Source organism: Maniola hyperantus, chromosome 15 (assembly GCF_902806685.2).
Source record: "Maniola hyperantus chromosome 15, iAphHyp1.2, whole genome shotgun sequence".
Classification (NCBI taxonomy): domain Eukaryota; kingdom Metazoa; phylum Arthropoda; class Insecta; order Lepidoptera; family Nymphalidae; genus Maniola; species Maniola hyperantus.
Window position 1 is genome coordinate 2,903,324 of NC_048550.1, and position 24,022 is coordinate 2,927,345.

At 40.8% G+C, this 24,022-nt stretch overlaps 2 protein-coding genes across 4 annotated transcripts; both read left to right on the forward strand.

The window, feature by feature from the left end:
* Nucleotides 1-517: 517 nt before the first annotated feature.
* On the forward strand, nucleotides 518-9,680 carry Gug (arginine-glutamic acid dipeptide repeats grunge). The gene is made up of 2 exons (XM_034976453.2): nucleotides 518-7,791; nucleotides 8,136-9,680. The coding sequence occupies exon 1, from the start codon at nucleotides 886-888 to the stop codon at nucleotides 6,373-6,375; it is 5,490 nt and encodes a 1,829-aa protein (XP_034832344.1). The 5' UTR covers nucleotides 518-885; the 3' UTR covers nucleotides 6,376-7,791; nucleotides 8,136-9,680.
* A 4,126-nt stretch (nucleotides 9,681-13,806) lies between these two features.
* Nucleotides 13,807-24,001, forward strand: LOC117989150 (uncharacterized). Of its 3 annotated transcripts, XM_069503568.1 has the most exons (13): nucleotides 13,807-14,254; nucleotides 14,567-14,731; nucleotides 15,059-15,174; nucleotides 15,545-15,689; nucleotides 15,939-16,157; nucleotides 18,171-18,312; nucleotides 18,771-18,883; nucleotides 19,654-19,854; nucleotides 20,244-20,430; nucleotides 21,205-21,320; nucleotides 21,771-21,959; nucleotides 22,663-22,767; nucleotides 23,824-24,001. In XM_069503568.1, exons 1-13 carry the CDS (start codon nucleotides 14,186-14,188, stop codon nucleotides 23,920-23,922), a joined length of 1,866 nt encoding a protein of 621 aa, XP_069359669.1. In that variant the 5' UTR covers nucleotides 13,807-14,185; the 3' UTR covers nucleotides 23,923-24,001. The 3 variants fall into 3 exon arrangements, with proteins under 3 accessions (XP_069359669.1, XP_034832353.1, XP_069359668.1); XM_034976462.2 differs by lacking the exons at nucleotides 13,807-14,254; nucleotides 14,567-14,731; nucleotides 15,059-15,174; nucleotides 15,545-15,689; nucleotides 15,939-16,157 and adding an exon at nucleotides 16,449-17,883 and having other exon boundaries at nucleotides 18,762-18,883; nucleotides 23,824-23,997; XM_069503567.1 differs by lacking the exons at nucleotides 13,807-14,254; nucleotides 14,567-14,731; nucleotides 15,059-15,174; nucleotides 15,545-15,689; nucleotides 15,939-16,157 and adding an exon at nucleotides 16,466-17,883 and having other exon boundaries at nucleotides 23,824-23,996.
* The last annotated feature ends 21 nt before the right edge of the window (nucleotides 24,002-24,022 follow it).

Consider the following 24,022-nt stretch of genomic DNA (forward strand, 5'->3'; position numbering starts at 1 on the left):
TTGCCATAGAGTAGGATGTATATAGGGTACGTTGCCTTGCCGTCCAAAAATACCAGAAATTGAATAAAACCGAAGGTTTATTTTCTAATTTAGGATTATTATTATTATTTTTAAAATAATTAATTTATATATTATAATTAATATTATTATCTCTACTATAAATAATGTTGTGAATAATCTATTTTTGATTGGCTGTCTGGCCCATAGACAAAATTACTATAGTCTGTATGTAACGTTTCATTTAACAAAAAACTCGATCAGGTATAATTTTTGATAATAAGCCAAATCCGAGTATTTAATTCTTTTTAATTCCATATTTATGTTTTAGTTATAAAAATAGGTACTATTGTTTTTTTAACCTAAATTTATGAATTTAATCATCAAGGAATGAGTCACTATACTATTCGAATTAAACACGCATTAATTTTAATCAGATTGCATGCGTAAAACGGTGCGTATTTTAAAAATGTCCCACCGTGGCAGCCATTTTATAGATACAAAATTGTCTATGGCAAGAGCCAAAGAAAGGTGAAGCTAAACAAAAGGGTAGCATGTAGATAGCATTTATTTAAATAATAGTGAAATAAAAGTAAATACTTAAATTTTGCAAGTATTTATGTGATACAACAAAGTGAGATCAATTGTTGCGACAGTGCTGCGTCCTATTAGTCAATAAAATGAAGCACAATGCATCGTGTAATGGTGGCCATTAGGAGTAATAATTATGTATATTGGCATACTTACTGTTTTACGAACCATCAATGATACGTCTTAAATCGAACTTCGGTGTGTGTTTGTGTAAAGTTTTGTGGGAACACTATGTATACGAGACTGTTTATATTATGTGAGTGAGACATTACAACCCAGTGTAAATATAACATTATCATGGCCCAGAACCAAGGGGAGGTTCAAGTGACACCGAACCAACCCGTGAAAGATAAGGATATTTACGCGTGCTTACCTGACATACGAACCAACGGGCCACTCGGACCCGACGAACCGTGTCCTGGTGGCGAAGAGTTGAGATGGTTGCCTGCTCAGGCTACAGACCGGGACTTGGTAATGTACTTGAGAGCCGCTCGCTCGATGGCAGCGTTTGCGGGCATGTGTGACGGAGGATCTCCAGATGACGGCTGCGTAGCCGCAAGCAGGGATGATACCACTATCAATGCTTTAGACGTCCTTCATGATTCAGGCTATGACCCTGGAAGGGCACTACAGGCTCTTGTGAAGTGCCCAGTCCCTAAAGGAATAGAGAAAAAGTGGTCTGAGGAAGAATCCAAAAGATTTGTGAAAGGTATTCGGCAGTTCGGTAAGAATTTCTATAAAATTAAAAAGGACTTATTACCCCATAAAGACACTTCTGAGTTAGTAGAGTTCTATTATTTGTGGAAAAAGACCCCAGGTGCTAGTAGTAATAGGCCTCATAGGCGACGTCGCCAGACCTCTTTGAGAAGAGTAAGAAATACACGGAATTCTCGTGCAGGAACACCCAAGGAGCCAACACCCGAAGCTACACCTACTGTGCCCGAAACTAATGGTTCTAGGCCTTCGCCCAACCCTAAAGAGACAGGAGAAATGAGTTCAGTCACTGAGGATGAAAACTCAGAAGAGGACAGTGACTCTAGAGATGCAGGAGACTTGGCCAAAGTTGATAATGGCAGAGTTGATAATCCTGAAGATTCACCGAGTAGAATGAGAACTAGAAATAAATCTAAAGAACAAACTACTCCAAATGGAAAGAAAGGTCAAGATGAAAGTGATAACGATACAAAAACTAAGAAACCTATTAAACCAAACCCACAAAGTACAAATAATAATGTACCTACAGAGAAAGTTTTATCATCACCTGTCAGTAAGGAAATTAAAAAGAAAGTTGTGAATGGTAAAGTTGACGTTTCTAAAGTTAAAAAGCGTCTTCCAGATGATACAAAGCCTGAAGGTATTATGGATGGTGATGTTCAAATGAAGAAAAAGAAAGCAGAAGAACCACCAGAAAGTCCATCTGAAAGCTTAACTAATGATAGCTTTTCTGCAATGGATGAAACTGAAAGTCATGAGCCAGAAGCTGAGGCTTGCGACTTCAGTTTTAGTAAACCTGACAAAGAAAACCAAGAACAAAATAAAGAACCTGAACCTGAGCCTCCTAAGCCCATGGAATCACAGATTAAGGCAGAAATTAATGAACCCACTATTAAAGCAGAAAAAGACATGTTGCCTCCATTATTCAAAATGGTGCCTGATAAAGATGACAGGAATGCTCTAGACTTGAAAACAGATTCAAGTCAACAAGGCCCTAAGAATCTAGAAAATATGGAACCTAGACCACTGTCATTATTTTCCAAAACTGAACTTATTATACCTAAAGTCACCCCAATGTCTACAGATGGTATAGAAAAGATTAAAATAAAAGAAGAAATAGATACAGAGGAACAAACATTAAATTTGCAAAAGGATGACTACCCTAAAGATCCACTTGCACACAATTTTTCTGGGCATGTATTGAGTCAATCCAGCAAACCTCTGAATTTAGAAAATTCAAACTTCTTTGTCAAGGATAGTCATATTTATAATCCCAAACTCAGTCATAATATAAAAATTGAAGGTGTTCCAAATAATATTTTTAATCCAGCTAATATGACAAAAGACAATTCAATTATAAGAAACACAAAAGATTTTTCAGGTGGTATGATGCCATCGTTTTCGTATCCTACAAATGTTAGTTTTGCCAATGAGTCTAACAAACATAATCCTCATTTGAATCCATTAAAAACTGTCATAAAATTAGAACCAAGAGATGAAACAAGCGAAATGAAAAACCAAAACACACCTGAAATATTCACAGCTACCATATCTGCAAACAACAAAGTAGATTCCCCAAGTGCTCCAAGATTAGACTCAATGCAAAGGATTAGCCCATCACCAACAAATCCTCGCGCTTCTTCTCCACCACACATGGAACATCCAGTAACTTCAAATACAGAACCCATTTCTCCTGCAAATGCACAAGAAATGAAATCCCATGAATCTGATATTGAAGATAAACAGCCCACAGATTTGAAAACCCAGCACACTCCTAAAATCGACAATCAAATGACACATTTGAGGCAGCCACTGTTTCAACCACCAATCCGGCCAGAAAATCATGGAATTAGATCTAATGAGGCTCCAAACATTCCTGTATCTGGGCAAAACATGCCTCCTCCAGCTCTCAGTCAATCAATTACAGGCTTATTACCTCCAGGGCCTCTTATATCAGTTGGAAGCGGATCCAATGTAGGTCCATATGGATTTATGCCAGCATCATTATATGGGCACCCTGGTCATCCAGGCTTAGATAAGCCTGGTTCTATGCCACCATTGATGCAACAAGTACCTCCTTCACATACTCTTACTGGAACGAGTTTGATTTCTCAGCAATCTCACCAAAATGATCCATCCATGCCTCAAGATCTCAAAATTAAGCAAGAAGTTCCAGATAACATGCCAGCTAACTTATCAACACAAAATGTATCTGATCCCTTGCAGTCACTGAAGGAAGTGAAAGTTCCAGGATATCCAATTGGAAGTGCTATAGCGCAACACCTGAGTTCAGAGAGAGATAGAGAATCAATATCAAGTGTAGAAAATAATAGCAGACCACCAAGTCAACCTCAAAACGAGAATACCAGTATGCCCAGTGCATTCCTAGGCCCTAGAATAGAAAGTATAAAGAAAGAACCAGATTTCTTGCACCAGCCACATTTAACACCAGTATCGCAAAGTCAAGGTAGTGGGCCTGAGTCTACAAATACTGCTCCTCCTGTGAAGAGTCCACATACACCTACACCCATCAAAAGCCAGCCAAGTCATAATGGGGCTCCCGGCCATCCCCACCCTTCGGCGACGACATCGCCATTTTCTAGACACATGACAAGTCCATCACAGCCCAGACAAATTTCTGCTTCGCCCATTCAACATACGCCGGTATCTCACTCTGCTCTTAATTTGATGAATCCCACACCTCTTTCAATACCGGCTACAATGGCCGGTCCAATGATGCATTCTGGCCAGCAACCTGGCCCACATCCGCATCCATTTGCATCACCTCTACACCATCCTCACCACCCCTTGCTTCACCCATCTTCGATATTCCAGCTGTCTGCAGCAGCAGCTGCACATGCAATGCATCCTTACTACCCCCACCCACATCCAGGATATTCTATGCCGTATCCATATCCATATGGACCATTACCACAGCCTCACCCAATACCACCAATGCATCCTGCGGTCAGTGCACCAGGAAGACATGATCCAGTGAAACCATCAACTATTGAATCAACAACCATGCTTAGTGCTCATCACAGTACCAGTTCGTCTGTAACCACTAGATCTCTGAGGGAAATTTCGGAAAGTTCTGATGATCCAAGAAATCTAAGTGCGACAGAACGTCATCAGCTGCATGAAACTACAATGACACACCATCACTCAACGAGTCACCACAGTGCTGTACATACAAGTACAGAAAAGCAACCAAGCCATGTCGGAGGAGGGACCAATCATACCCTCTCCATATCACACTCCACTTCAAGCAGTTCGTCACAGTCTATCCAGCATAAAATTAATACGCAACAGAAAACCAGTTCACATTCTAATTCACCTCTTCACTTGTCAGCAAGTGTATCTCAGACAACAAGTAGTTCTGCTAGTGTCAATGTGACTAACAATCATACTCACCATCACTCACATCATCTTGCTCACCATCCAGAGCGATTATCACCTGCAGACTCTATGCTTCTTCGTCATCACCCGAAAATGCTGCCCGGAAATCCAAACCACCTTATGATCCAGCCACCATCTATGGGACACCCGGGATTGAGCTTAGGATTACCGCCAGGCCCAGGGCCGAGCTCTATCGAAAGTTTACGATTGCATGCTCAAGCTGCGGCAGGCTTGCAAGCATCGCACGGGAGATCGGGATCTCCCCATCAGCTACCCCACGGTCACCCGCATCTACGGGGTCCGCCGCGCCCGATGCCTGATGAAAATCCAGAGTTGAAACTGGAAACTCAATCACAACCGGAAGAAGAAGAAATTCCCAGCCCAGCGCACATCCCACATGGGCCCAGCCCAGAACCAAAAATTGAAGATACTGAGTGTCACAGATCACAATCTGCTATATTTTTGAGACACTGGAATCGTGGAGATTATAATTCATGCACGCGTACTGATCTAATATTCAAACCAGTGCCAGAATCTAAGCTCGCTCGAAAACGAGAAGAAAGACTCAGAAAGCAAGCAGAGAGAGACCGAGAGGAAAGAGAGAAAATAGCCCAACAGGCACACAGAAAAATTGCGACGCCAGAAAAACCTGAAACGAAGCCGCCTTCCAGAGGTGCTATTGAGACGATAAGTTCGCCATACGATAGATTCCCGAGACCTCCAGGGTATCCCGACACCCCAGCGTTACGGCAACTTTCAGAATATGCTCGACCACACGCTGGCTTCAGTCCTGGCAACATGCCTCGCCATTGCATGGATCCGATGCTCCAATATCAGTTAAGTTCCATGTACGGCGCCGCAGGTGCGCGGGAGCGACTCGAACTCGAGCATCTCGAGCGAGAAAAGAGAGATCGAGAAATAAGGGAGCTGCGGGAACGGGAACTGAACGATCGATTAAAGGAGGAACTACTTAAAAATAATGTCGGGCCCCGGGCACTAGATCCGCATTGGCTCGAAATGCACAGAAGGTACGGAATGCCACCGCCGCCGCCCCAGGGTGCCATCCCCGTACAGTTCGGATTATATCCGCCCGGCCACGGCCCAGCGGCCCTTTCGCAGTTGGAGCGAGAACGACTAGAACGCCTAGGCATACCGCCTGCGGGGGCAGGGGGGCCGCCGGTGTCTGTGCCGGTCTCCGGCGCTCCGCCCCACCACCCCCATCACCCGCACCCTGGAGTAGCGGCGGCGCAGCTGGAGGCGGCGGAGCGGCTGGCGCTGGCCGCGGACCCCATGGTGCGCCTGCAAATGGCGGGCATCAACCCGGAGTACCACGCGCACACGCACGCCCACACGCACGCGCACTCGCACACGCACCTGCACCTGCACCCGGGGCAGCAGGCGGCGGCGCAGGCGCAGCAGGACGCGCTGTCGCTGGGGCTGGGTGCCAACTCGCCGTACCGGCCGCTGCCGCACCCCGACCTGCTGAGCCGGCCGTACGCCGAGCAGCTAGCGCAACAGGCGGCGGCGCACGAACAGCTGCAGCGCCAGCTGCTGCTGGAGCGTGAGCGTGGCTTCCTGCACCCGGCGCACCACGAGGAGTTCATGCGCCAGCAGCGCGAGCGCGAGCTGAAGGTGCGGGCGCTGGAAGAGGCGGCGCGCGCCTCGCGTCCGTAGGGGCCCGCGCGCCTCCCGCCCGACCCCGCCGTTGTGGTGATCGAGTGAGGTGAGGCACCCCGCCCGCGCCCGGGGGGACTGTGTTCACGCACTAGTGTTACGAGATAGAGAACCGAACGGTTTTTATTTTTACGTGTGACGATACCTGTAATTTATATTTATAACTTAAGTATTTAAGTTTTTTATAATATTTCTATAGTCGCATGGTCGTGTAGTACGCTTGTTTCCATGCTCAAATTTATTTTATAAAGACTAGTCATAATTAAATTTTATTTTGTAGAGAACGGGACGAGAGTCACACGTTATTACGCAGAGTGCTGTTAGACTAAATTATTGTTTTATATTTTAATTAATTAATTAACTATTATTATACAGATAAAGGGTGCTGGTTAACATTCACTGGAATGGACCACGCGTCTCTATTTACCTTACAAAGTAAACAGTTCAACTGCATATGTTCATGATCATGACATAGTAATAGAGTTATTCATTGTACTTTTGAAGAGATTTTGAAGTAGCGACTGTCACTTGCCTTCTATCCGACATGCCTTTTTCATGTACTTGATCTGTCGTGGAGGATCTGCCTTTATTGATATAATATAAAAGGGTTTAAAATACTTTGGCCTTGTATACTTCCCATACATTGAAAGTGAAACAAATTAATTTTTCAAATGAGTTGAAGCATGAATTATTTAAAGTTGTAACATATCAATCTTCAAAGCTTGTTATGGCAGGTCGCAATAATTTTTAGGGTTCTGTGTCGCTAGAGAAAAAAAAACTGGTCAAGTGTACATCGGGCTCGCATACGAAGGGTTCCGTACCATCGTACGAGAAATAACACTTTAATTTTTTTTGCGGTGTTGCCACAAATTCACGTTTTTGGATAAATACACCCCTGCTATGAAAATTACTAACTAAAAATTCGCATCGCAAATTTTTATTTTAGTCTAAATATATAAAAGGAAAAGGTGACTGACTGACTGACTGATCTATCAATGCACAGCTCAAACTACTGGACTGATCGGGCTGAAATTTGGCATGCAGATGGCTATTACGACGTAGGCATCAGCTAAGAAAGAATTTTTGAAAAGTTTAACCCCGGGGGTCAAATAGGGGTTTGAAATTCGTGTAGTCCACGCGGACGAAGTCGCGAGCATAAGCTAGTGCGACATAAGTAACTACTTATATGGCATTATTTGCGATTGCAAACTTATATTGGAAGTTGGAAATAATTCAAGCAACAAAATAATTACACGTACGTTCCAAGGTACGGAACCCTCGGTGCGTGACTCCGACTCGCACTTGGCCGGTTTTTAACAGTCCGATAGATTGGAAAGGTGTAAATGTCGACCTTGCGAATTGTGAGCGCTTCGATAACGATAGTAGTAATATAATAAGTATATATTTTTTTAATTAGTATAACTATCATCATACATCATCATCATGATCAACCCATTACCGGCTCACTACAGAGCACGGGTCTCCTCTCAGCTTGAGAGGGGTTTTTGGCCTTCGTCTACCAAGCTGGCCATGTGCGGATTGGTAGACTTCACACACCTTTGAGAACATTATGGAGAACTCTCAGGCATGCAGGTTTCCTCACGATGTTTTCCTTCACCGTTAAAGCAAGTGATATTTAATTAATTAAAACGCACATAACTCCGAAAAGTTAGAGGTGCGTGCCCGGGATCGAACACCCGACCTCCGATTAGAAAGCGAACGTCCTAACCACTAGGCTATCATAGCTTATATTATAATAGGTATAACTATAGAGCTTGATTATTATTGTAATTAACTGTGTTATGACTGTAAATAATTATGTATCTTATTAATATTCATTAATTACAGTGGTACCTGTAAAAATTTGCTGTTTGCTTATTACGTTTGTAACAATGCCTATAAATAGACATAATTAGTACTTATCATGTTAGCACTTAAATATATATTAGACGATGTTCAAACGTAAGCACTCTTGAAAAAAAAAGACAATGGTACTGATTCTGAGCACAGAGTATTCGCATCCGCTTCTTACTAATGTAATATGAAAAGGACAGACGCAGTTTGATAGTTTTAAATTTAATTTTTAGATGGTAAAACCCGTGATTATAGCGCACAGTCGCGAGCCTATTTAAATTTGTAGCGTGCACTAAAATTTAGAGTCTTTAAATGTAAAGTTCATGTTCTGTCCCTTTTTAGCATTGTTAAAAAGAAAAGGATGCAGATACTCTAAATTTAGTTAAGAGAAAGACAACGGAATCGGTGCCATTGCCCATTCAAGTATGAACAAATGTACCTACTGTTTTCAAGATTTTTGTATCACCATCAAATCAAATTCTATCTGTTCAATGACATCATCAGAATATTTCTAGAAAAAATTAACGAAAACGGTTTCCGCATTTCAGAAATATTAACCATAACAAGTGCGAGTCAGGCTAGCGCAATGAGGGTTCCGTACTACAGTCGTATTTTTTCGATATTTTGCACGATAATTCAAAAACTATGAAACGTAAAAATAAATAAAAATCTGTTTTAGAATCCTAATTATTTTTAGTTCATGACCACAATTTAATTTTTTTTTGTGTTATGTAACCACAAATTCACGTTTTTCAGATTTTTCCCCGAATGTCAGCTACAAGACTTACCTACCTGCCAAATTTCATTATTCTAGGTCAACGGGAAGTACCCTGTAGGTTTCTTGACAGACAGACAGTCAGACAACAAAGTGATCCTATAAGGTTTCCGTTTTAGTTAGGTTTTCCGTTAGGTTCAGCTAGAAAGTAAGTAGGGTCTTTATAGGCTTAATAAAACAGTGAGTTTCAGATTTTTTAATCCTAAAACAAATATTCATGAAACTTATTGAGAAATCATGTTTTTATTTTAGCTTTTAATAAATAAAAAATTTAAGGTAGGTACAGTGCTTCTTGTGGGAGTACTGTCCATGGGCATACTCCTTTCCTTAGAGCTCCTTGACATAAGAACTTCTTATAAAGGTGGGTCCACACCTGATATTTTCGCGCATCATCACCTATCATCATATTATCTAGCTCGCATATACATTATACAATGAACCAAAAGCTTAATTTGCTATAATCCGCTGAAACAGATCAAATCTGCATGGAGCAGCATGCGATATGCATTGCCCGCCCTCCCACTGTTAAACATGCAGGAAAAGCCAGCCACCAAGCAAACATTACGCACCATTACAGATTTAGGGCTTCAAAGTTGAGTCTGTTATTTATTTAATTACAACTAGGTGCGGGAGATTGGACACTACAAAATAAATAAAATAGATTTTGTAAATATGATACATTGTGGCTAATTCCGTTGTACACAATCTCTAAACTAAACTAAAATGGCACGTCTAAATCTATTGCTATCCCTTTCATAATTATGCTTGCGGAAAAGGATAGCACTAGATTTAGACCTGTTAATTTAGTTTAGTTTAGAGATTGTGTACAAGAGAATCGGCCCCATTAAAAGTCAATACGAAACATTGATTTATTTTAAACATGTATTCAATTATGTGAAAGTTTTTCCTATGATAGTAATTTTGGAGCTTGAAATCTTAGAATTTCAGAGTTTATCCATAACTAGCAAATAAACTAACAAACAAATCTTTCCTATTTTAATATTATATTAAATAAATACCTAAATGATAAGTACATACTGAAACACTTGCTTTAACGGTGAAGAAAAACATTGTGCATGCATGTCTGAGAGTTCCCCATAATGTTCTCAAAGGTGTGTGAAGTCTGCCAATCCGCGCTTGACCAGCGTGGTAGACTATGGTCAAACCCCTTCTCACTCTGAGAGGAGACCCGTGGGGTGATTACGTATCTCACGACAGGCGTAAATCTCGCGATCATTGCTGCCCAACGTCACACGTAATTACACACAAAATAGGAATAAGAAGGGACAGCAAATGAACTGTCGCATTGCTACTGCAGTCGCTATTGCAACGTTTTATGTAATCACCCCGCCGTGCTCTGTAGTAAGCCGACGATGGGTTGGTCATGATGATGATGATGACATACTAAAATTTTGGTAAATATAAAATATAATGGTCTTGTTAATGCAGATGGACTGGGCAACTTATTTAAAATCATGTTGAATACCGACCATGGCATACAACAATATAAATCATAGGTCTATATATCTAACAGTCATAACACAGTTCTGTTTAGTTTATGGCACATTAATTTTACTGCAAACTTATTACCGGAGTAGTAAAATAGTGTTTAAGTACAAAGTATATAATACCACCAACTACTTGCATTAACGTGTAAATGTAATAAGTGTATGTTGGCAATAAATAATTTATTACATACATTTTAAAGCACCACTAAAGACGATTTGAAAATTTTATCACACTGTTTGTAAATGTGTCATGAAAGTTGAAAACTAAGGCTTGGACACACAACGCGTGACGGAAACAAGTCCAACGCGGCTTTTATAACGTTGTAATACAAGGAACTATATCTAGGCTGAGATCTATAATGCGCACTTTGACTTTGACCAGAGATTGAGTTAAAACGAGACAGATTTATGTGAGAGATATAGCTCTGTCTCGTTTTAACTCTCTTAAGTCTAAGCAAAGTCAGAGTGCGCTCTATAGATCTCAGCCTAAGGGTCAGGGTGGAAAATGCAGCGTTCGTCTCAGTCAGTCATGTTGACACATACATGCGTCCTGAGTTCTGACTCCTACAGAAGTAGCCTCCTCCTATGAGAAACAGTAGCGCCCTACACGCTGTCTTGCTGGCCTTACTTCTCTCTGCACTCCTAACGGAACTCGTCTCACTCGGGTCTAAAAACTAAGGCGTTCAGATTTTAAAGTACGGGTAGAAACAGCGTTGCTGCCTTTAGTTGGCATCGCAGTCGCGCTCTGCAATTCAATATGACGTGATTTAAACAGTTCCTTGTATCACAAATCGTTCATACGGATACGTGCGTTTAGTGTAATATAAACGTCATCAGTCATGCCGTTGAATTTCTGTCGCATGTCGGTCGTTCCGACGCGCGTTGTGTGTGTACATGCAATTATTGTAGCTCGTAGCGCCCCGCGTACCGCCCCTCAGATGTTTTAAAAACTTTTACCACTTTTACCTACTGCACGGTTTCAACTTTCGTGACTGAAACATAGGTACACAAAACTTAAAGTTTCACAGAACTAAAGCTATTGTCATCCTTTTCATAATGCTCTTTGTGGAAAGAGACGGCTCTAGGTTTAGTTCTTAGATACCAATGCCCCTAGTACCCGAGTACGAGATTTAATAATACGAAATTCGATATCGCGTTCCTACAAATATTTTAGATATTTGGAGAAACTCGACATCGGAACTTAGAAATATCAATAGTACAAAATATTATCGAAAATGTCAAGATTTCAAAATAATTTGTACTAGGGGTGCAGCTTATTTATAGTGCATCTAGATCCTATAACATGGTTTTCATTTTTTTTTTGTAGGTATTTGTTATGTTTAACAATATGGGCGTGTTATACAACAAAACTTATTGTAAACATGTTCATGATCTGGACGCACCTTTAGAGTATTATTATGGCTTATAAAATACATCATAATATTGTGGCTAATTCAGTTGTACACAATCTCTAAACTAAACTAAAATGGCACGTCTAAATCTATTGCTATCCCTTTCATAATGTTGCTTGCGGAAAAGGATAGCACTAGATTTAGACCATTAGGGCGATTGTCTAAAACCTGCATCAATCATTATTACAATCTCAATTGTTCTGATTGGCTGAATTTGTGCGATTCTTGTTGCAACAATGCATTCTAGCCAATAGTGAGCGAGCGTTAACCAAACAGAGATGATTGCGATCGTGACATTGTAGCTGTCATTCTCCCGTAATCGTGCAGCTGTTAATTTAGTTTAGTTTAGAGATTGTGTACAAGAGAATCGGCCCCAATGGGGCCGATTCTCTTGTACACAATCTCTAAACTAAACTAAATTAGAAGGTCTAAATCTAGTGCTATCCTTTTCCGCAAGCAACATTATGATAGGGATAGCAATAGATTTAGACGTGCCATTTTAGTTTAGTTTAGAGATTGTGTACAACGGAATTAGCCACAATGTCTACTTAAATACTCTGACCTGTATAAAAGTATTTAGGCGGTTAACAATTTATGGTTTAAAACCATATTTTTTTAATGAAATGTAAAAAAATAAGAACCAGCGCGAATCCAATTTTATAAATTGAAACATAACGTAGTCTAGATTTTTTCACCCAAAATGTACACACACGAATAACTTTTCTTGCACTATATTTGTAAAATAAAAAAATCCTTTGTAATAAATAAATAAAATAGATCCTGTTAGTGATGAAAACTAAAATTAAATTATAGAATATTCTAGTGTACCTACTAAAATAAAATAAAATAAATTTTCACATTGTCGCTTCGTAGGTGTTATGTTTATAATGCCATAGTTACTTTCCGATATTAAAAAAAAGAAAATGAGTATTATTTTTAGAGAAAATTATATCTTTTTAATTAAGAGGTTGCGTGTCGGATTAAAAACTTCATTTATTTAGACAATAAGGTTAAATGGATGTCTTAGTGCTTTTGTGTAAATTTTTTTGAATAATATATGTGAAAAAAATCATAACTTTGTTTTATCTAAGTATTCCCGTCTCTGGTTTGGTTATAATCGAAAGTTTCAGCTTCGGTTCAGCGTAATTTGAGCCAAAGAGCTTAAAAGTCGCAAAAGCTCATACAAATCAGTCGTACTCTATAGGTAGGTAGGATACGCCGTTTAACTGAAACGGCTCGTGAGGTTGCAGGAGGGTTTATTAAAAAAATACAAAATTCAACGTCGCCGTCACCATCCCGCAACTCGCACCCTACCTCACGATCCGTATTAGTCAGACTGTACAACTATACCTATCTTATTTTTTCAGTAGCTATAAATACGTTGGGTCCTAAGCTGCTACAATGGCGACTTTGCATCGGAAAACGCAGCGTTGGCAGACCTTCCACTAGGTGAACATAAGTCTCAAGGAGTCGCTGGATTCAGGCGGCGCAAGGCCGTGGCATGTGGAAGTCCCTACAAGAAACCTATGTCCAGCAGTGGATGTCTATCGGTTGAAGATGTTGACAGATACGTGCTAACTATATAACATCATGTGCGTGTTATATAACAAAAATTATATTACAGGATCTGGACACACCATAAGATTTCATTAAGTTCTCAAGTCTTATGGCGAAGTGGAATGGCTACTTGCCTTTAAAACCAACGTCTTCTTACCCTGATACATAGGTTTCCTCAACGTACCCTCATTCATGAAAGAAAGCCATAAATAGCCAAAAAGCTGTGATAGCCTAGTGGTTAGGACGTCCGCTTCCTACTCGGGAGATTATGAGCGTTCAAAAAAAAAACTCTGGCTTTAACGGTGAACGAAAACATCTTGAGGTAACCTGCATGCCTGAGAGGTCTCCATAATCTCAAGTTTGAGAGGTTCTTAAAGGTGTGTGAATCCGCATCTGCGCTTGGCCACCATGGGAGACCCGTGCTCAGTAGTAAACCGGCGACGGGTTGGTCATGATGATGATGATGAGCATATAGGAGGGTCGAATCTCGAAACGTAATTTCTCATTATTTTATTTACCTTTTTATTGAGTTTAATAATAATGGTTTGGATTTTGTTTAGGTTGGTCGCGCAGATTTGGCTGATGCTTAATTTATACTCTTGGGTAACCAAGTTACAGATTGATCGATAAGTACGATACCTGACAAAGATCGTAGTAGATGTAAACAAAACTAACAACTAACTTTAAAAGAAAACCACGAAGAAATGGGCCTAACTAGTAACACTGGATTATTGGCCAGCGTGCAAGAAAAATATATACTTCCAAGGGACAAGGTAGGTTCCTGACATGCTATTAAGGTCAAACAATTTCTAGAGTAAGTATAGCTACCTAACTTGATTTCAGAAGTAAATTAGTTAAGAGTTTTGAATCGTATTTCCTCCACCGAGGGTTAAAGAGAGTACTTAAGTATACAGAAAGGGTAAAGGATTAGATCCCCTCGCACAAGCTCCGCTTGCCGGAGATATACCTACCTAGGCACAGAGTATCTAAGGAGAGAGAGTGTCTCTAAAATATGCTGTGTAAGGTGCCTACTTAACTGCTAAGGATTTACGACCTTGGGAATAATTCCTACTTTAAAATTACAGGTTAACCAACAAACAGAGCTGCGATGCGACGTGACGCCAGCGCCGTTCATCCTGCGGCCCTACGCAGGTCTCTACAACCCGTTCTCGCACGCCTGCTCTGTGCTCTGCAACCATCCCGCCGACCACGCCGCGAGGGAGTTCGTCAAGAAGGCTAAGGATGCTTGGGTAAGCCGGTTATTCTTCCAAGACCAAATCAAGTCATGACCAAGACGAGAAGATCAAGACAAGACCATAGGACACAACTGAGATAAGACAAAAAAATGCCAAGATACGACCAAAACATTTAGTCGCATCATAAGAGTCAGTGAGAGACATCTCGCAATGCCAAGGTACCTGGTAGAGATCTCTCATAGAGATAAGTGCTTCCCTGTCCACTATTGTTCCCTTTTTTCTTTACTGTTAAATGTTTTTGGTACAAATAAAAAAAGAGTTCCTTTAAGCATTTTGTTACGGAAATTCAAGGAACTTGCACTTTCAAACTGTCTTTTTCAGTTCCTCGAAGGCAAGGGTCATTTATTACAAGAAGACCTAGCAAAGTTTCAAGATCACTGCGAAAAGGAAAAGATTAGAACACCGCATGATATCGTCACAGAAGATATGTTCAGAAGGTAAGTTTTTCGACTTATTGATCGTCAGTCCTAATATTTATTCATCGACATTGGTGCATCTTCGGCATGGAGTTATAATTCTTACTATACCTACTCTATCCGCGGAAATGACTTAGTATAGTGCTCTCTCTGTTACGTAATCCCATACAAATCATAGAAGAAATTCAAGAATCTCAGTGGGCGTTAACCATTTTGAGCCCCCAACCACATGTTTTCAAAAAATGTTAATTAAATTCGAACATATTTACAAAAAATATTCGAAATTCAATTAGAAAACGCGGTTTCGTTTGTGATTGGTTGGTGACTCAAAATGGTTAATGCCCACAGTGTTGTGTCAAAATTTCTTATACATGTGCTTACATTGTTTCAGATACACTGAGACAGACTCTCGTCCTTTGACGCCAGCACCCACCCTCGCCAGTGGTAAATCCAGGAGCTCACGACGGTGCTTGACTCCTGACCAGCCCCATCAACGGACTACTATTGTGCTCGATTTGAGGAGAAGTCATAGCCAGGTATTTTTTTGGCCGCAATCAGATCTGCTGCAGTGATGGAGCGTGCTTGCCTATAAGATGCCTATTCACTCTTGACTTAAAGGTCAAGGGTAAATAAGCATCGTCTAGGCAAACGCGCTGCATTTTAGGCAGCAACATCACTTGCCAGCAGGCCTGAAATTATTGAAAATCCTAAACTACTATAGTAATACTAGTAAACCAAACCCTTTACTTTTTTCCGGATACTATTATTTAATGTATTTATTCTAGGAAACCCTTTATTACCACGGCTACGCCACTTCAGAGCTGACAGCACTTCACTCGCCAAGTGTCAACGACAGGTCAACACTACCCTCACTGAACCTCTCCGGCAGCGCCCACAAACGTCGTGTGAACGGCCAGTGTGAACAACTGCCGCCTTTGGCCTCTCCTCTAGTTCTGGCCAAGAGGACTCCTAAAGAACTTGTTAGCGTAAGGACTGTTAAAAAGGTGAGCAGACAGCGCTTCACTCGCCAAGTGTCAACGATAGGTCAACACTACCCTCGTTGAACCTCTCCGGTAGCGCCCACAAACGTCGTGTCAACGGCCAGTGTGAGCAACTGCCGCCTTTGGCCTCTCCTCTAGTTCTGGCCAAGAGGACTCCTAAAGAACTTGTTAGCGTAAGGACTGTTAAAAAGGTGAGCCCTTATCATTGCTGCTTTCGTGCCCTTCTTTTCTACAATGAGCAATTAGAAGAAGATCTATAGTAAGGTACTATCTTTTGCCATAACAGATCTTCCTCCAGTCACTTCTGTTTGCGGCATTACGTGCAGACCCGAAGATAGAGATTAAGTCCATCCACTAGAACATCAAACAGGAGTCGCTGGAGGAAGATCGCAAGACTGGTGGGTAAAGATAACTCATGATCAAACCTAAACAACTCTGCCAACACTGAACGAATGACACTTGGAGACAGACGTAATAGGACTGGGAACGGATTGGGTAAGTCCTTCCACCAAAACAGAAGTCGCTGGAGAAATAGTAATAGATTGTCCGGTGGGAGGCTTCGGCCGTGGCTAGTTACCACCCTACCGGCAAAGCCGTGCAGCCAAGCGATTTAGCGTTCCGGTACGATGCCGTGTAGAAACCAAAGGGGTGTGGGTTTAATAAAAACTGCCATACCCCTTCCAGGTTAGCCCGCTATCATCTTAGACTGCATCATCACTTACCACCAGGTGAGATTGCAGTCAAGGCCTAACTTGTAGCTGAATAAAAAAGAACCCATAACCACGCTCACTCTGTCAAGAGTGAACGAGTGAGAATATCTTCTTTATGCTGGTGTTATGTATGGAGGATCCTTGTATCTTGGAACTTGTATTACTCTGTAGAGAAAACTCTGTTAGCGTGATTCAGGTACGCATGGTGACATCTAGTTCATTCGTTGCAAGTTGATTAGTCGCAGTGGGCAATATCTGTAGATCCTTCGTATGTGGTACCATACCTCAGCACAGGGAGAAATAAGCAGAAAAACAAGAATAAGTACCTGACCATTACATTGTTTGCATATACATACACTTGCACATTCTAGCTATTTACATAAACACTTACTGCATTATATAACTAAGGATCAAACAGTGTGAAATAAATTCATATCTCTAATCTCAATGACCATTTAACAAGCTATTCAAGATTTACTAGAGCGTGTAAAGCTTATTGCTTTACAACTGATAAGTGCTAATCTATACTTGAATGACGTAAAAACTGATAGCACAAATTTCATTTAGAATTCACCGCGTTTAGCTTAACACTCATGGGCTTTAGAGTGCTTTTAGTTTAAAAATCAATAAGTATGTTACCGTTTTTGATATCAAAAACGAAATTGTTGCAAATAAAAAGTAGGAAACCGAAAGACAAAAACCAGAAAGAGAAAAGCATTTTCGTATCAGGGGACAATTTAATTAAAAATAAACGTGTAAAACGCCAACCGTTGAATCTCCCGCAAATAATAAATGCAACGCCTTGTGAGTGCACTGTGACGCATGTGAACAAAATAATAATAAACTATGCACCGAAAAGCAGGAAAAGAGGGGCGTCAAACATAGTGCTATCTGTGACGTCATGGGATTCGGGGAAGGAGAAGAGGATGCGGTTGCCAAATCTAAAAGTGACCAAAAAGTTGATTAGGAAAGAGAAAATAGTGGCTTACGATAGTGAAGAGTTTTTTAAAAAGCTTGAGGTGATGTCTTTTGTTTTTAACCAAAAACTCATCGAGCATCGAGGGAGCATCGAATTGACGTTATTTTTTTTGCATGGGTGTAGGTATAGGATCTGGAGTAGAGACATAGACTTTATTCCGGAAAATCAAAGAGTTCCCACGGGATTTTTAAAAACCTAAATCCACGCGAAGTCGCAGGCATCAGCTAGTTGCAGACATAATATGTGTCGACTGTTTCTCTTATCTGGTCTGACGCAGGATCTCTTTCCGTCATCTCTTTAGCGACTGATATATTTAGTTGGTTTCAGAATCAGTTGAAAGCTTTGAACCTGGGTAAAGTTCTTAAGAATAAGAAAAATGATGCACCAGTGACTCAGCGATCGAAAGATGAGAAAGAGCCAAACGATGCAGATGATGGTACGATGAATGAGCAAAATATGGATGATGGAGGTAATCTTATGGCTCATTTTCATTAGTTGATAGTCGTGGGTTGCAGGCGAATTCATACCATTTTATCAGTCGATAGCATTCGATCAACGTGAGCTTTTACAATACGCGGCCAAAAGTGATGAACATCGATCTTTAGAAGGAGTACAGCAGATTTGTAGAGCACTGTCTCGCTAGTTGAAACCAACAAAGCGTCATATGGGTATGAGTGACAAAGACAAAGCTCTACAAAGATGAAATGTCATTCGAAAGGCCGATGTTCATCACTTTCGGCCGCGTACTGTACTTTGTTAACTTTGCCAATTTGTAACTAAACTACTTATTCAATGTTTTGATTACCGATAATTGTGTCGGCGATCAGTCAGTCAAATCCAATGACGTCATGACAAACCCAACATGGCGGACATGAAATGACAAGTTACGATAAACGGGCAATATTAAGTGCACATTAGTTGTTGAAGGTGGGGAAATGCGTAGACGAGGTAAACGCCGTCGGAAAGGAAGGACTGGTGGCAGCGATCGCTTGACGTCAGCTGGTCTAGCGGCGCAGGCGCAGCAAGATCCTGAAACACAAGTAATCCATACTCAATACTAATATTATAAATGCAAAAGTGTGTCTGTCTGTCTGTCTGTCTGCTAGCTTTTCACGGCCCAACAATGTAACCGATTTTGACGAAATTTAGCTTACAGCCCGGAAAAGGACATAGGGTACTTTTAATCCCGGAAATACAAATAGCACGGGATTTTTAAAAAACCTAAATACACGTGGACGAAGTCGCGGGCATCATCTAGTTCTATTATAACTATGAGATATAAGCAGTGTTATCCACGCTTCGGCTACGTGGAATTTATTTCATGAATGTTTGAATTCTGTTTTTTGGGGACAAAAATTTTTGTCCCGCCACTCTGTTGTACACAATCTATTATTCAAACTTAATTGAAACATCTTTAGATCTATAGTGCGTACGTTTTGAGATCTCACTCGCCATTTTAGCTCGATGTGTCAATTGTCATGTCAAAAGTACGTTTCAAGTGTTTCTAAAATGGCGAGTGTGATCTCAAAATGTATGCGTTATACTACTTCTGAATTAGACTAGTGCTAGCCTGTTCCACAGGGACCATTATGAAAGAGGTAGCAATTATGACCCTGTCATTTTAGTTAGTTGGTTACTTGGTTGGTCACGGCTGAAGCCTCCCACTAGAGTCCAGACCACAGCACGCCACTGCGCCTGGGAGTAATTTTTTTTTTTTAATAATTACAATATTATAAAAAAAGAATTAGCGAAATCGGTTCAGCAACACATTAAGACATTCATTTTTATATATAAAGATATAAAATTTCAGATAGCAGGAATAGTAACAGACTCACAGAACCCCAGTTCGCGAGGTTCCATAGCTCAGGCGGCTGAGGATGACATTATACTGCCAGTCATCAAACCATCAGCACCTGTTAGGAAAACCGACTCCTTCCTAGATGATGATATACTGAAGTATTTGCACAGGGAGGTCGATGAAGACGCCATTGAAACTGAATTTGATACTAAGGTTTGCCAAATAAAACCTGTGGCTAATTCTATTGTACGCAATCTCTTAAGTAAATTGACAGATACAAATCTAGTGCTAATTTTTCCTGAATGAAGCACGATATTAGAGATTGCAACAGGTACATAAGCTGTAATTTTAGTTGAGAGATGTACATACATAAAAAAACTAATCCTCCCTAACCCAACCTCCCTCCCTCCCTCCCTAATCCAGTCCTAACTACGTATGACAGTTCGGGTCACTCCTTCGTCCCGCAATAATCGGTACGATTGCTCTGACTAGAATTCTAGATAGCTCCGTCGAACCTCTGTATGTATTATGTAATATCATATCCTTCCTCTGTGGTATAGTGCCTCGAAAACGTTATAGTCTCATTGACTCTATTATTTTAGAGACGGTACGTGCTCGAGGAAGCATACCGTACTCGGCCAGAACGTTCATACGGGCAGGAGATGCAGACTTTGCTCCGCGAGTACCGCGTGCCAGCAGTCAGTCTGGGCGACTGGCTCCATATACCGCGTGTGTTCTCGCGGCAAAACGCTCAGTTCAGCTTGCCCTTGGACTCTAATGCTTTGGAAAGTAAGTTTTTACCAAAGATCAAACCTGATCAAGCGGCCATTTTTAAGAATGCTCAAAAGGTCCGTTAATCCCGCGCCAATATCTTTGTAGTCTGTGTCGCTTCGCGTATATACTGATGTGTCATACACACAGGTATGAAAGTATTAGTATTGCCCTGGAGTTTTGTAATATCTGTAATATCTTTGCAAAAGATCTCAGAATAAATACCTGTAGAAGTAACCCAATTGTGACTTACTGTTAGACCGAGATAGCTAAATGCAATTAGGCTCTTATTAGAACGTGACAAAATGATTATTTTCTGTCCTTATCACCGTGGCCACTTTTTTTGTTTGTCAAGATGTATTTGTACGTGAGACCTTCACAAACAATGTGAAGTGAGGTTATGATGACTCAAGTATTTTAAAGAAATAATTGATTTGTTTTTGTTGTTTTTTGTTATTGAAATTATTGTGCAATGGTGGGTTGCAGTATACTAGGCTACAATACCCGAAGCGAAAGTAAAATAGAAGAAATAACATTTCACAAGTAAGTACCTCTGCTTGAACGAGAGGGACTGAGGGGACCACGCTAGTTGCATATCTGGTATATATCTGTGCAAAAGATGATATAGAATTCCTGATAGGCGAAGCTGATACCATACGTTCTTATTGTAAAAAGTGAAAGTGTCGATGACTAAGAGAAATTCAAATGAAACAATTCGAAACCCAAGTGGATACCAACGATGGCGCAGATAAAAATTAATGTCTAAATATATCTCTATACTTACAATTTCAGCCCTGACACCAATGAATTATGCAGCAAGATTTGTTACAGTGAAGAAGTCCAAACAGTTGCTTTATCTGACAGTTTTGAGAAAATTCAGGCCGCGTGGGTACAGGATGCCAATCGAGGTGAACTATTTATTTGACTTTTACTTCTGAAGCTCCGATTATGGTAAAACTTCCTTCAAAGGCCGTTTGTGCACTCATCCGTATTCGGTCCGTATCCGTGATTCTTCGAAGTGGCCGTCATAATACTTATATTGGATTCGTATTTTTTTACGGATCCGTGAAATCACGCCTGACAAACGCCCAAAGTCGCGATATAAAATTTAAAAAATAAATTGGATGCTCAGGTTAAAAAATTTGAAATCATGTTGGAGATTTTAAAATTGAATAATATTATACAGTGTCTTTAACTCTGTGTATAATATAAACCTCTACTAAATCTTAAACTTAAAACAAAAACCTGAAAAAAACACGAACTAATAAAAGTCATGACATCCTTTCCCACTTAAAACATAAGGGGACAGCATCACTTTTAAGCCACTCAATCTCATTTATGTTTTTATTCTATACTAGGACATCCAAGAAGGCCTAACTCTCATGATGGGCGGCATCCTGTCATCGGAACAGGTCAAGCAGTTCCAGGGTATAATGGAATGGGAGCAATATGAAGAAGACGAGAACATTCCAGATGAGATCAAACTTACTCTACTCGACACTGGGTTTAGGAAACCTGTCATTTTGGAAGGAGGGGATACAGGCGAGGTGTCAAATTGTATTTAAGTCGCACTGAAGTTTATGTGTGAAGACCTAGGGGGTGTAATAATGCACGCTACAGATCGGGGTATGGGGGGGGGGGGGGGACTTTTCTGGTGGAAGGCTTCGGCCGTGGCTAGTTACCACCCTACCAGCAAAACCGTGCCGCCAAGCGATTTAGCGTTCCGGTGCGATGCCGTGTAGAAATCAAAAGGGCATGGGTTTAATAAAAACTGCCATACCCCTTCCAGGTTAGCCCGGTTCTATCTTAGACTGCATCGTCACTTACCACCAGGTGAGATTGCAGTCAAGGGCTAGACAGGTCCAACCATCTCATACAACGCAATCCTCAGAGGTCTGAGTCTCATCATTATCATCAACTGATAGACGTCCAAGACTGGACTTAAGTCTCTTAAGGCCCGGTCTCCACCTAAGCGGAGAGGAGAGGAGATATGTTCCGTCAACCAGATTCATAATAAATGACGTCAAAAAATTATCACGTGATTTTTTTTAAATCTGATTGGCCGACCGCACATATCTCTCCGCTCCGCTTAAGTGGAGACCGGGCCTTAGTATGGTCCGCGACAGGTTGAGATGGCAATCGGGGTATGAGGCAAGGGGGCCGCCCCGCACACCCGTACATCACCGGCGTTGCCTCCCAGATTGCCATCTCGACCTGTCGCGTACTATATGTAACTTTTTTTTATTACAGCCGCAAGCACAAACCATAAAGTATAGAACATGGTGCGGACTTTGCGCAATTTGTGAACGAATGTACGGGAGGTTTCCGCCGAGAGAAAAAGACCCGCCTGATGGTGTACGTTATTTTCTTTTGCTTTTTAGGGTTCCGTAACTGAAGCTAGCTAGCGTAGCTTTAGTTATAAGTTCGCGTAAAAATTATCACCACTAAGTGTAAGTATTATCAATTTATCATCATCTCACAAATGCAACTACCGACTATCAAAAAGTTTTTTTTACCTATCTTCTAAATATATGAAAGGAAAAGGTGACTGACTGACTGACTGACTGACTGAATGACTGACTGACTGACTGATCTATCAACGCATAGCTTATACTACTGGACGGATCGGGCTGAAATTTGGCATGCAGATAGCTATTATGACGTAGGCATCCGTTAAGAAAGGATTTTTGAAAATTCAACCCCTAAGGGGGTGAAATAGGGGTTTGAAATTTGTGTAGTCCACGCGGACGAAGTCGCGGGCATAAGCTAGTTTTGAATAAAACATTTCATTTGATTTGCTTTGATTTGAAGGGTGGCAACAAGGCCCTTTTACTAAGCCTCCGCTGTCCTGTCCGTTCGTCCGTCCATCTGTTTACTAGCGGGCTGTATCTCGAGAACCATAATAGGTAGAGAGATGAAATTTTCACAGAACGTGTATTTCTATTGCTGCTATAACAACAAATAATAAAAATTCCAAAATAGCTGTCATGAAAATTAAATATTTCTTGTACGACGGTGCGGAACGATTCCTGTGCGAGTCCGACTCGAACTTAAATTTTTATTTCATTCATTTCACCGCGGTTAATAGCCTCATCTGGTGACAGAAGGGCTGGCTCATTTTTTGCGCAACGGATCAGCCTGGCTGTCCAGCGCGGAAATGCAGCCAGTATTCTTGGCACCATTCCACGTGGGCATGATTTATATAGTAATTAGATAAGGCTAGCTTTAAGTTTTATTGTAATATTTTCATTAAAAAAAACATTTAGTTAAGTAATAATTTCAGAATATACTAGGGACAAATGATAGCGATATATCACGAGCTGATAAAAGTGCGCTAAATTCCTAAGGCCCGGTATCCACCAAAGCGTAAGTGTGCGTGGTTTATGGAATTTGACTGTTTTTTTTTTTCAGATGGAGCTTAGCGATTTTACTATGATCGAAACGAAAATTGCCGTGCTGAAAGTTCACAGCGGTTTAATAGAAGTTCTCAATACGATTAGATCCAGATAAATTAATAGTTTTAAAGTATTCATGGTCTGTTTTGTTTCATATATTTGAATATATCAGAATTTTTATATTTTGTATTTCATTTCTTTAGAACTCTCTTTAT